Raw genomic sequence first — 13150 nt, 5'->3', positions numbered from 1 at the left:
TTATATTTCTTTTTTGTTTATCATTATTTCTGCAATTCAAGCTGTATCCCTAATCAGTTTCTTCTCTTTTCCAGATGAACCTACACACAACCCCTTAAAAATTGATGTTTTTGTGTCTACAATTTTATATTTGGGCTCCAAGTCTTTTAGTCATTCCTTCTCTGCAATTGCAAAGTAAGTATCTTAATATTATTATTATTATTATTAAGGTGATGAACTGGCAGAATCATTAGCATGCCGGGTAAAATGCTTAGCGGTATTTCGCCTGTCTTCATGTTCTGAGTTCAAATTCCACTGAGGTTGACTTTGTCTTTCATCCTTTTGGGGTCAATAAAATAAGTACCAGTTGAACACTGGGGTTGATGTAATCGTCTCATCCCCACCTCCCACAAGCTGTCCTTGTGACAAAAATTTGAGATTATTGTTGTTAAGGCAGCAAGCTGGCAGAATTGTTAGTATGCCAGGCAAAATGCTTAGCGGTTTTTCACCCATCTTTACATTCTGAATTCAAATTCTGCTGCGGTTGAGTTTGCCTTTCATCCTTGCGGGGTTGATAAAATAAGTACCAGTTATGTACTGGGGTCGGTGTAATTGACTAGCCCCTTTCCCTCAAATTTCAGGCCTTGTGCCTATAATAGAAAGGATTATTAGTTGTTGTTGCTGTTGTTATTAATAAAATGAAGTAATGGTTGTGTGCAGAGGTCACTTTAATCAACTATGCCCCAACTCTTCAAATCTGGCTTTGAGCCAATGTTAAAAAAAGATTACCATTATTTGTTAGCATGCTGGACAAATTGCTTAACGGCATTTCATCCGTCTTTATTTTGTGAGTTCAAATCCCACTGAGATTGTCTTTGCCTTTCATCCTTTCAGGGTTGATGTTGAAATAAATACCTGTTGGGCACTGGGAGTTGATGTAATGAACTTATCTCCTCCCATAAAGTTTCAGGCCTTGTTCCTATAGTAGAAAACATTATAGTTATAGGCTTGGCACCTTGAACAAGTTTCTTCTACTATAGATAGTCTTTGGCTGACCAAAGCTGTGTGAGTGGAATTGGTAGATGGAAATGGAAAAAAAACCCATTGTACATATATATGTATGTATGTATATATTTATATGTGTGTGTCTTTGTCTCTGTGTTTGTCCCCCATTTCCACTTGACAACGTTGTTGGTGTGTTTACATCCCAATAACTTAGTGGTTCAGCAAAAGATAGCAAGCCTAGTATACTAGGCTTACAAAGAATAAGTCCTGGGGTCAATTGTATAATTCATATTGAATAGGATTTCTAAAAGAGATTGTTCTGTTATGGTCAAGAACATTAAATATATGCTAAAAAATAAAGGTCTGAATTCAGGAGTAGCCAAAGAGACAGGAATCTTGCTTTGATTGTGATAACGAATATTGTAGTTGTTTGATCAAAGGAACTAACTACTTATTGGATCGGCCATATGCTGCCCTTGAGAAGACTCATCAAGCCAAGTGGAATCATAGTCCTGGCAAATACTGATGTCATGCAACTGGCAATCAAAAGCACCCATTATACTCTCGGCAGTGGTTGGTGTTAGGAAGGGCATTCAGCTGTAGAAACCCTGCCAAATCAGACTGGAGTTTGGTGCAGCCCATCAGTTTACCAGCCCTGGTCAAGCTGTCTAACCCATGCCAGCATGGACAGTGGGCGTTAAATGATGATGATGGTATTCCACAGCCTTTTGTACTCTTACTGTAATCTTCAGCCAGGATCAACATAACATTGTATACAGCATGGCAGCTCCTTTAAGTGCCAGTTACAGTCCATCTGATGGACTCTGATGCAGATTCTATCTACCCGATTTCACTCACATAACTTAGGTAGCCATAAAGTTATGGTAGAAGACTCTTGCCCAGGATGCTGTGCAATGACCTAAACTATAGACCACAACTGCAAAGCAAACTTCTTGTCCATCAACCATGCTTACACACAGACAGTGATACATAGATCCTAACAGCTAGTTGAACCATTTGACAATTTTTGATTTGGTACCCATTTTAGACAACTAGATGAAAGGATTGGAAGACTGTGGTGTGAAAGTAAATCAGATTTATCTGGGACTAGATGGACTATAGTGTGAGACTAAGCCATATCGATCTGGGACCTGTTCTAGACAGTTAAATGAACTGCTGTGAGAGACTCAACCAGATTGATCTTTTACCTGTTTCTGAGAGGTAAATGGACTGATTTGTGAATTGTGGCTTGAACCTAAATCAGATTGATTTGATACCTAATTGTAGATGAACTGAAGCAATGTAGAGTATAGTCTTGTAGCTCAGAAACATAACATAATAGATTTGAACTCTTGACACCTGAGCACATCTGTCCAGTATCAGTTATCTCATCTCCAGCTTTCCTTTATAGTGTATTTTAAAAAATTTGTTTAACCGTTCTCTCTTTTCTAGATTTCATTATATATTTAAAACACTGGTTGAAAATGAGGAGGGTCAGATATGTCTCCTAAAAACTGTGTATGATTTATGGAGGACACATCAACAGGTATTTGTTTTTCACTGTTCCTATTCTCTCTCTCTCTCTTTTAGAATTCTTGAATAATCTTTAATTTTTGGGGGGGTTGCAGGCATGGCTGTGTGTTTAAGAGGCTTACTTCCTAACCATATGGTTTCGGGTTCAGTCTCACAGCATGGCACTTTAAGCAAATGTCTTCTATAATTCAGGTCAACCAAAGTCTTGTGAATGAATTAGAGGGAAAATGAAAGAAGCTTGTTTGTGTGTGTGTGTCCTTATAAGTACTGAGGTTGATTCCTTTGACTAAAATTCTTCAAGGTGGTGCCCCAGCATGGCCACAGTCTAATGATTGAAACAAGTAAAAAAATAAAAATATATATATAAACACACACACACACACACATGCATAATGAGCTTCTTTCAGTTTTTGTCTACCAAATCTACTCACAAGGCCAATGCTATAGTAGATGACACTTGCCCATGGTACTGTGACGTGAAACTAAATTTGAAATCACATGGATGGGAAGCTAGCTTCTACACCATACAGCTATGCCTGTTCTGTGTGATAAACATTTTAAACTGTTCTGATGTCATTCACATGTTTTTAGTTTTTGGATTCTGTTATATTCTTTGATGTGTCACTTAATTTTTATCTCATAACGATGCTTTTTTTTCTCTTCCTTCCTTCCTCTCATTTCAATACTCCCCTATTCCAGATGCTGGTAGTCTTGATAGATAAACTACTGAAGACTCAGATAATCGAATGCTCAGCTGTTGCTAATTGGTTGTTTTCTGATGAAATGAGCCATGCATTTACAAGGTAATGTGTATATATATATATATATATATATATATATATACATTTTTTTTTTTTTTCAAATTTTCACCATCATTTGTCATAGAGAATGATTCTTTTGTTCAAATCATTTTATTTATATCTGAATTTAGAGATGAGTCAACACATTAACTTTCATAGCTAGGAAACTCCTGCCAAATCACATGTGCAGTTTTTTGTTCACTTTATTATTATTATCATAACTTTTTTTTAATAATAGTACCAGTCAGATACTGGGGTTGAGATATCAACTCAACTCATCCTCAGAATTGTTGGCCTTGTGCTGTAATAAGAAACACCATTATTATATCATTATAAATATTATTAACACCATTATTATAAAAGGCCACAAACTGGCCGAATCATTAGCACATCAGACAAAATGTTTTGTGATATTTGTTTTGGCTCTTTACAATCTAAATTGAAATCCTGCCACCATCTTTCAGCCCTCCAGGATCAATAAAATAAGGTACTAATCAAATGATGGAATTGATTGTATTGACTAACCCCTTCCCCTCAAAATTAGTAACTATTATTATTATTAAGGTGACGAGCTGGCAGAATTGTAAATATGTTGGGCAAAATGCTTAGAATTTCTACCATTCTTTTGCATTTTGATTTCAAATCCTACTATTCATTTTTTTTGTGTGTGGTGGGAGGGGGTCAATAAAATAAATTACCAGTCAAGTATTAGGGTTGTTGTAATCAGTTAACCTTCAACCCCCTAAAATTGTTAGCCTTTTGCCTAAATTAGAAATAGTTGTTATTATGAATACATGAATATATCTCCTATAGAATTAAACCTTACACAAGACACACAACTCTTAATTTATATGAATACATCAATATATCTAAACCATTAGTGTTATGATTGATGCAAAGTTAAACCTTAGACAAGACCGACTACTCTGAATATATATAACAGTATTATGAATGCTATAGAATTCAACCTTAGACAAGACCCACTACTACACTTTAATGCCAACTAATGAGATGAATGCTGCAATTAAACTGAAGGATATAGAATTTAGATTCCTGCTAAGAGATATGCCTAAATGCTGTATTTCATCACACACCCCCTATAGTACTTCATCCATTTACGAATTCCCTAAGAATTATATAAGGTGGCAGTTTGGTTTCTCTGAGAAACCAGCAAAGGAAGTGTCTTGCCTGGAGTCTGCAATTGATTGGCCACAGCAAGATTTACATTTTCATAAAGCTATCACTATTTTAATAGTGAAAAAAGATTGCTAAGTAATTGCTAAATGATTTCAAATCCTTGATTACCTTAAACATTAATTGAAATATATGTAGTTTATCAAAATATGGTCACGAAAGGACTGAACACTTTTGTGATCTAATTTCTATTGGAATGCACTGACTTTGTTTCAATTACTTTTGAAAATTGTGAAGAATTAGATAAAATAACTGTCCTTATTTAGCTGGTGGTAACGAGGTGGTCAGCTAGCAGGATCATTAGCACATTGGGCTTAGCGGTATTTCATCAATTTTTATGTTTTGCATTCTAATTCTGCCTAGGTCAACATTACCTTTCATCATTTGGGGGTCAATAAAATGAGTACCATTTGAATACTGGGATCACCCAAAATTGCTGACCTTGTGCCAAAATTTGAAACCATTATTTAGCTGGTGCTTGGAACATAATTAACATGAAATTTTGATGGAAGATCATTTTAAAGCATGAAGTTTATGTGATCAGGGCGTGGGGGGGGTCTTAGGTAGGTTGTAATTAAAAGAGTTCAAGTGAATAAAATCTTGAATTCTTCAACACTCTGTAGTAGAAAAAAAAAGTATTTAAAAATGTATTGTTGCTATATTTATTTATTGTTTATAAATTTGTTTTTCTTCTTTTGTTTCTTTGTTTTCTGAACATTCTAGTTTCTTTGTATGGGAAATAATGCACAGCACCATCAAAAAGATGATGAAACATGTCACGAAACTTCAGAAAGAAGTAGAAGATGCAAGAGACAAACATGAATCAGCTCAGCAAAAGGTTTACAAAAAAAACAATTTACTTAACACACACTTTCTTCACAAATTACAGTCACTTCCTAAACTTTTGTGAGATTGCTGTTGTTGTTTACACCCAAGTTCTCAGTTATTTGATGTTCTGCCTCTGGTGCTGGCAAGGCTGTGCAGTTAAGTTCTCTTAGATATGCAGTTTTGAGTTCAATACAACCGCACAGCACCTTGTTCCTTCTGCCATAGCCTCTGCTGACCAATACCCACTAGTGTGTAACTAGACTGTGTGCCATCCTGAGCCCCCACAAGTGATACATATTGCCTACAGCAGACCCCTTCGCCCACCTCTAGCTACACTAGTGCCAATGCCTTAATGGTATTTTGGTAGAAAGAGACTATGTGACAGTCTAGTGTGTGTTTGTGTGTCTTTTGGTGAAGTACCTAAACTTGAAGGAGAAAATCAGAAACTGATGCTTTGAGATATTTGTTATGCATTAAGTTAGAGATACTCATTTGCCACGTTCAGAAATGTGGAGAGAGCGGCGAGCTGGCAGAAATGTTAGTACGCCGGGCGAAATGCTTAGTGGTATTTCATCTGTCTTTACGTTCTGAGTTCAAATTCCGCCAAGGTCGACTTTGCCTTTCATCCTTTTGGGGTCGATAAATTAAGGACCAGTTACGTACTGGGGTCGATATAATCGACTTAATCTGTTTGTCTGTCCTTGTTTATCCCCTCTCTGTGTAGCCCCTTGTGGGCAATAAAGAAATAAGAAATGTGGAGAGAGTGTTTGTTGGAAATATGTAACTAGCATCGTATGATATAACATAATAATAATAATAATAACCTGTGGATTCTCACTTCCATTCTTCCACTCCTACTATTAACTATTAAGGATGATGAACACAAAGCTTCTTCATAACTTGTAAAAAAATAAAAAGGCACTACCTATGATCAGTGATGTTCTATCCTGTGTTTCTTTTAATTCAGACACAGTCTATATTATCCAGTATGTTCTTCCATTTCTTAAGATGGTATGGTGTGATTTTAGGGATATGTGACTACTATTTCTAATAGGCCAAGTGACTCCATAAAGGGGGAAGCTGTTAGGTCAACAGATTTGGCCCACTGGCAGGATTATATGGTACATTGAATGCACAGTACTGAGCTAGTCCCCTCCACGCTCTGCAGATATATTCTTATTGTCTCTGTCTCGCTACTCTTTATTATCTAACTGAAAGTGAGAGAGAAAGAAAGAAACTTTTGTTGCCCACAGATAAGCATCTCCCTTGGATTACCTTCCCTCTTCTTGATCTATTTATACTTTCACTACACCACTGCCAGCCATAATTATGTCTTAGATACAAAAGCTCTCTGTTGGGTTGTAGTAATCTATAATTATAATTTATAATAGTAATTTGTAATTTGAATGCCTATGAACCGTGGACAACTAATGTCTTGGTTTCCTGTCTCTCTGCTTGACATTCCATTGCACTTTTTTTCTATATATAACTTAGTCTAGGAGTGGAAATCGATTTGGAGTTGGAGAATTAGCAAGAGCAGCACCAAGTTTTGCTTGTCAGTTTTATTTCTTTGTGTTTTGAGTTCAAATTCCATTAGGGTCAGTTTTTGTGTATATTTCTCTGGGATCACTGCAGTAAGTACCATGATATAATGGAGTATTACAACTAATTTGATGATTGCAACCTTCCTGCATAAATTGGTTATATATTAAAATCAGAGAAACCATTATGTAATGACACCAAAACTGTTTGAGTTCTGAATCTTCACCCTCCACCATTGGAGGAGTTTCTGCATAGTTGCTCGGCCTGCTAGAAATAACAGCCAAATTTCCCTAAAGTTTTGCCCTATTATCTTATAATAAGACTTCAGATATTGTAGACCTAAGTGTAACAGGCATAGGAAAAATACAGGTGGCCATGACCAGAATGCTTTTAATCATAGATCTTTTCAGTTAAAGATGATTTGGGGCTAAATGACAACAACCACCACCACAGTACTTACGGATATGGAATCTTTGCTTCTCCTTGGCCCCTCAAACGTAGAGTAAAATTTCATTTCTTCCTTTCATAAAATTTCTATGCATAGCTGGCTGTTTCCTGTGGTGACACACAAAATGCCTCTACTTGTTTGTGTATGTGTCCTGTATGATATTGTTTTTGTTGTCTAGCCCAAGGCAAGTCTTTGATTAAGCAAACTCTAATCAAGTTTATGTATATCAAGGACAACATAAAGTCTGTGAATCTTTCTTTATTTCAGATAGTAGGATGTGGTTTGAGGGTGATTTGGTAAAAGCTCTGTGCATTGAAGATAGCCCCCTGATTTCTTTTAACATCTCCTGATGTCAGTAATAGAATTTTGTTCTATCACCTAACATAACTCGTTAGTTAAACAAAATGGCATACAAATCACATTTGCCAGGCTGATAAAGTTTAGCATTGTTTTTAATAAGAGTGTGCTTTTTGCCCACATTTTTTGACATTGACTTACAGATATTTAAACTGAACGTGAATTGCATGAATCTCAGGGGCCTGGGAGGATCTGGAAAGCTTAGTGACACTGTCCCTCTTCTGTCTAAGCTATAAATGTAAAAGGTATGTGTAAGAGAGAAAGAGAGCTTAGAGATAGTGATTCTTGCCCAGTTTTTCTCTGCGGACATCAATTTGTAGATGGTCAAACTGAACATCAATCACATGAATTTTACCAGTTAAGAAGCATGTACAAAGTCCATGTATCCTGCCAACTTTGTCCTTGTTAATAAAAAAAGTGTGTGTGTCTGTGTGTGCATGCACATGAATAGTGTGCTAGTCAAATGTGCTTGCCAGACACTAAAGTTTTTGTTTCTGTTCTCTTTGCAACACCTACAGGCTGATGATCTGGATCCTGACAAAGATGATGAAACCCCAAATGCAGAAATGATTGAACGCATGGTAGAGAAATTGGAAGCTGCTCAGAGTCAACAGAAAAATTTATTTCTTATTCTATTTCAGGTAAATAATTGCTTACATATATATATATATATATATATATATATATATATATATATATACTTGTAACATAATCTTACCACCCAGTACACTGTAACTTCTCTAAACACCTCACTTAAGGTCATCACTTTCTCACCTATTCTCTCAGTAATGGGGGATTGTTTTCCCTGTGATTTACAAAGGGTTTAAAGTGGTTAGTATTAGGAAGGGTATCCAAATTGTAGAAGCCAAGCCTAAACTAAGACACTGGAGTAAGACAAGGTTCTGTCACTATAGATTCTGTCAAAATACCTAATTTGTATCAGCATGGAAAACGGGCATGAAATGATGATGTCATCATCATCATTTACCATCTGCTTTCCATGCTGGCATAGGTTAGACTGTTTGACTGGAACTGGTAAGCTGGAGAGCTGTACCAGGCTCCAGTCTGATTTGGCATTGTTTCTATGACTGGATGCCTTTCCTAATGCCAACCACTTCAAGAGTGTAGTGGATGCATTTTACATGCCAGTTATGTGACACCGACATCGGTCATGAATATGATTTGACTTCACAAGTCTCCTCAAGCATGGCTTATCATGAAAGGTCTCGGTCACTTGTCATCACCTCCGTGATGCCCAATGTTCGAAGATCATGCCACCTTGTTCCATGTCTTCCTGGGTTTACCTTTTCTATAGTTAGAGATCAGCACTTCTTTACACAGCTGTCCTCATCCATATATATATATATATATATATATATATAGAGAGAGGAATCTTATGTGTGCTCCTACACATACATATGTCCTATATAAACACTACACACACATGAATGCATTCTAGACATTCCCAAATGTACATACATCCTATATTGACATTCATGCAGTGGAGACTGGTACTAGAAATAGTCAGGTACATTTTTATATCTTTCTATAAAATACGACTGAGAAAATCTGCTGATGTCACAAACGCATATATATATATATATATGATGCTTGTGCAAAGGTGAGCACAGATATGGGTTGTGGAATGCATTTAGGTTGATGTGTGTGTGAATGCATGCATGAAATTGCTTTGTAATTTTTCATGGTCTTTTTCAATCTTTTATCTTTGTAGCGTTTTATTATTTTATTAACTGAACATTTTGCCCGTTGTGAAGCTGAAGGTATTGACTGGAACACCTCCAGATATAAATGGGTTATTGAACGACTTCATGAAGTATTTTTAACTGTAAGTTTATCTTTTCCAGTTTACATTTGTATTGGTTTTAGTGCCGGGCAAGCTGCAGATTCGTTACTAAGCTGGTCAATTCTTCTGTAGCAATTCTTCTGGCTCTTAATGTTCTGAGTTCAAAAGCCAGCAAGGTCAACCTTGCTTTTCATCCTTTCAGGGCCAATAAATACCAGTGGCATATTGGAGATTGATGTTATTGACTTGCTCCTCCCCCCAAATTTCTGGTGTTGTGTCTCTGGTAGAAAGAATTAATTTTAATTCCATCTGGAATGTCATTCTGCTTTATCTTCTTACATTCCATTAAAAAGTTGCCCATGGTTTGTGATTTTTACTACCACCACCAAACACCTCTCTATACTTGTTCATGGCATGCTGGTTAAGATATATATATATGGCAACTGGTAATAATATAGACACAGAGCCTTTCTACATACATGTCTACCCCAAAGCATCTTGTTACTGTAACAAATGTTTCCATCATTTCGTAATTATTCTAGATTTTCTGATCCTTCTACTGTAAGCCAAGTTCATTATGTCCATCAGTTGTGTGTTACATGAGAATAGCTTGATATATGCAACCCATGCCAGCATGGAAAACGGATGTTACATGTTGATGATGATGTCCAACTTCCTTATCATTATTCTATAACAACTGCTTGTATGAGACCCAAAATAGCTTGACATAACCGATTTCTTTAGTGTTCTTTTAATGGAGTATATGTGAAAAATGAGGTTTATTTCTGCCTCTTTTCAATAATTCTTAATGCCTTATTTCAGTTATCCTCCTGTCTCCACTCATTCTCCTTCATGGCATCCATGCTAGCAGGGTGCAAAGAGCACCATACAAACGTGATCATTGACGGAGCAGCTAACCGGCTTCCGTGCCAGTGGCACTTAAAGGGCACCATTCAAGCATGATCGTTATCAGCATCGCCTTACTGGCACTTGTGCCCGGGCTAGTAGGGTGCCAAGAGTACCATCCGAGCCTGATCGTTGCCAGTGGCACGTAAAAGGGCACCATTCGAGCGTGATCATTACCAAAGTCGCCTTACTGGCACCTGTACTGGTGGCATGTGTAAAAGGATTCGAGCGAGGTCGTTGCCAGTACCGCCTGACTGGCCCCCGTGCCAGTGGCACGTAAAAAGCACCCACTACACTCTCGGAGTGGTTGGCGTTAGGAAGGGCATCCAGCTGTAGAAACTCTGCCAAATCAAGATTGGAGCCTGGTGCAGCAATCTGGTTCGCCAGCCCTCAGTCAAAATCGTCCAACCCATGCTAGCATGGAAAGCGGACGTTAAACGATGATGATGATGAATTAGCAGAGATACTAGAGTGTGAATGAGAATGCCTGTGATGTTTGTTTCGACACTTGGCACTCTAAGTTCAAATTCCACCAAGATCATTTTTGACTTTCATCCTTTCAGGCTCAAAAAAAAACATCAAGTCAAGAACATTGGACCAGATACCTTGTTGTATTTGGTCCAGCTATTTGTATTCCAAGTTCAAATCTCACCATAGTCTACTTGTCTAGTACACTTAAATCCATTGCCTGATCTAGCACCACCGCCATATGGTATTCTAGGTGCCTTTAGCAGAGTTTATTCCGTTACATGAATTTGTGCCAGATCTTTAGTCTGAGGCTACTTCCTTCTGTCCTCCCTCCCATTAGTCTCAGAGGCCATGTGAAGAGTTAAGGGCACTGACTTCACTCTTGAGAATAAATAAATAAATTGTAAAAAAAAAAAATCGTCACTACTAAACTACATACTTCATTAGGGTTTCACTTTCTCTCTCTTGCTCTCACTCTAGCCATATGTGTGTATTTAAGAGTTTTTTTATATAAATAATTTTTTAGTAAAAACATCTTCAATTATTGTGACTGTATCAAGAATTCTTTCTAAAAACTTGTGTGTGTATTAAGGGTAAAGACTGTCTTTGGTCCAGGCAAGGTTGTTTATGGAAGACCAGCAGTTGCCCATGCATACCAGCCTCCCCTCTCCGCACCACCAATGTTATCCAAGGGAAAGGCAAAGGTTGATACAGCTTAGCACCAGTGACGTCGTAACTCATTTCGACATCTGAGTGAACTGGAGCAACATGAAATAAAGTGTCTTGCTCAAGAATACAGCACACATCCCAATCCAGGAATCAAACTTACTACCTCATGATTGTGAGCCCAAAGCTCTAATCACTGAGCCATGTATATATATATATATATAGGGAGAATTCACGAAAAAACAAAAGATGAAGACAGGTGGTGTAGAAAACAAACAGATGTATTAGTATAACGCTCAGGAATTGAAAAAGTCTTTTGTTTCGAGCCTACGCTCTTCAACAGAAAGGGACACAGAAAAAAACAAGGAGAGAAAAAAATGTGTGTAGTGGCTAACGATCTATCATGACGACTGCCGGACAGAAGGTTCACACAGGAGAGCAAAGAAGTAGGGGAGATAACAAAGTAAAGATGACCCCCAACACGAAGGTGCGTATGTGTATAAGAGAGTACGTATATGCGTGTGAAAGAGGGCTGGTGGTCTTGACATGTGCGTGTATATATGTGTAGGTGTGAAATTGTGGGTATGGGAATTGGTCAGTGCTGGTGTGTGTGTGGTGTGTTGTGATATGATGTGTAATGTTGTATGGTGTAGTGTGGTGTGGTGTGATGTTGTTGAGAGGTGAGGGAGGCGAGATTGAGGAAAGCACAGGTGGGGTGGGGGTTCGGCTGAGGGTTGGGGTATGTGGATATATATATATATATATTTCATATTGGCTTTTTCTTTGATGAAATGTTTTGACATGACCTAGTTCCTTATTGTAACCAATTTGTGGCCACATAAAAATACCCTGACATGAATTCATGTGAATTTTTCTTTTCCTTTTCAGCATCATGAATTGGTGTTCACCTATATTAGTACGCTTGAGAATCTGCTGTTCACCAGTGACATTGACGTACACATTCTGGAAATATTCCAACAGTTCTGTGCACTTCGTTCTTAGGACAGTTCCACCATGTTCATAATTAGAACTTCCAGATTATCTTGTTCAACAAGGTTTAGTCCTTAGATGATACCACCTTCATCCTCATTATTTCCATTATAGTTTTTTTTTTTCTCTCTCTCTCCTCCTCCTTCTTCCGTTGCTTCCCAAGGAAGTGGGAAGTATCTTATAGTTCAGTTTGTCCTCTGTTTCTCCTGCAGACATCCTTTTGATGTTTCTCTTCCACCTTCAGAGTTTTCACAGTGAATAATTTGTGCTGCTGTTTAGTTTGTCCTACAGTTTGCTACAGTTTGATTTTGTCCTACAGTTTAAACAATCTTGAACTATTTCTATTTAAAATGAAAAAAAGATCAACCTCAAAAAAGAAAGCCAGATAGGTTTAAAGAGTTATTTTATCATTGCTTCATCTTTCTGAATTGTTCATTATAATTTTTAATACAAATATAAATAATTATTTTTAAAGCTGTAAGCTTAGTCCAGAACAGAACTGATATAATTTTGAACAAATTTCCTGATCAACTGACTATCTACCTGCTTTACCATCTTGGTTATTATTTTAATTTTATTGGTTTTAGATAAACCAGATATTAATTTTAGATGAACTACTCCTGGGTGTGT

At 37.2% G+C, this 13150-nt stretch overlaps 1 protein-coding gene across 1 annotated transcript in view; it reads left to right on the top strand.

Moving 5' to 3' along the window:
* The window catches only part of LOC115209224 (nuclear cap-binding protein subunit 1), a 47232-nt gene extending 34352 nt beyond the window's left edge, over window positions 1-12880 (top strand). Inside the window, exons 18-24 of the mRNA XM_029777494.2 lie at window positions 75-174; window positions 2437-2530; window positions 3217-3320; window positions 5235-5349; window positions 8205-8327; window positions 9419-9532; window positions 12419-12880. Coding sequence (XP_029633354.1) covers window positions 75-174; window positions 2437-2530; window positions 3217-3320; window positions 5235-5349; window positions 8205-8327; window positions 9419-9532; window positions 12419-12532 — 764 coding nt within the window. The 3' untranslated portion in view covers window positions 12533-12880. The remainder of the gene's footprint in view (window positions 1-74; window positions 175-2436; window positions 2531-3216; window positions 3321-5234; window positions 5350-8204; window positions 8328-9418; window positions 9533-12418) is intronic.
* The last annotated feature ends 270 nt before the right edge of the window (window positions 12881-13150 follow it).

The sequence above is a fragment of the Octopus sinensis genome, linkage group LG3 (genome assembly GCF_006345805.1).
Source record: "Octopus sinensis linkage group LG3, ASM634580v1, whole genome shotgun sequence".
NCBI lineage: Eukaryota > Metazoa > Mollusca > Cephalopoda > Octopoda > Octopodidae > Octopus > Octopus sinensis.
This window is presented reverse-complemented; position numbering and strand designations above follow the sequence as displayed.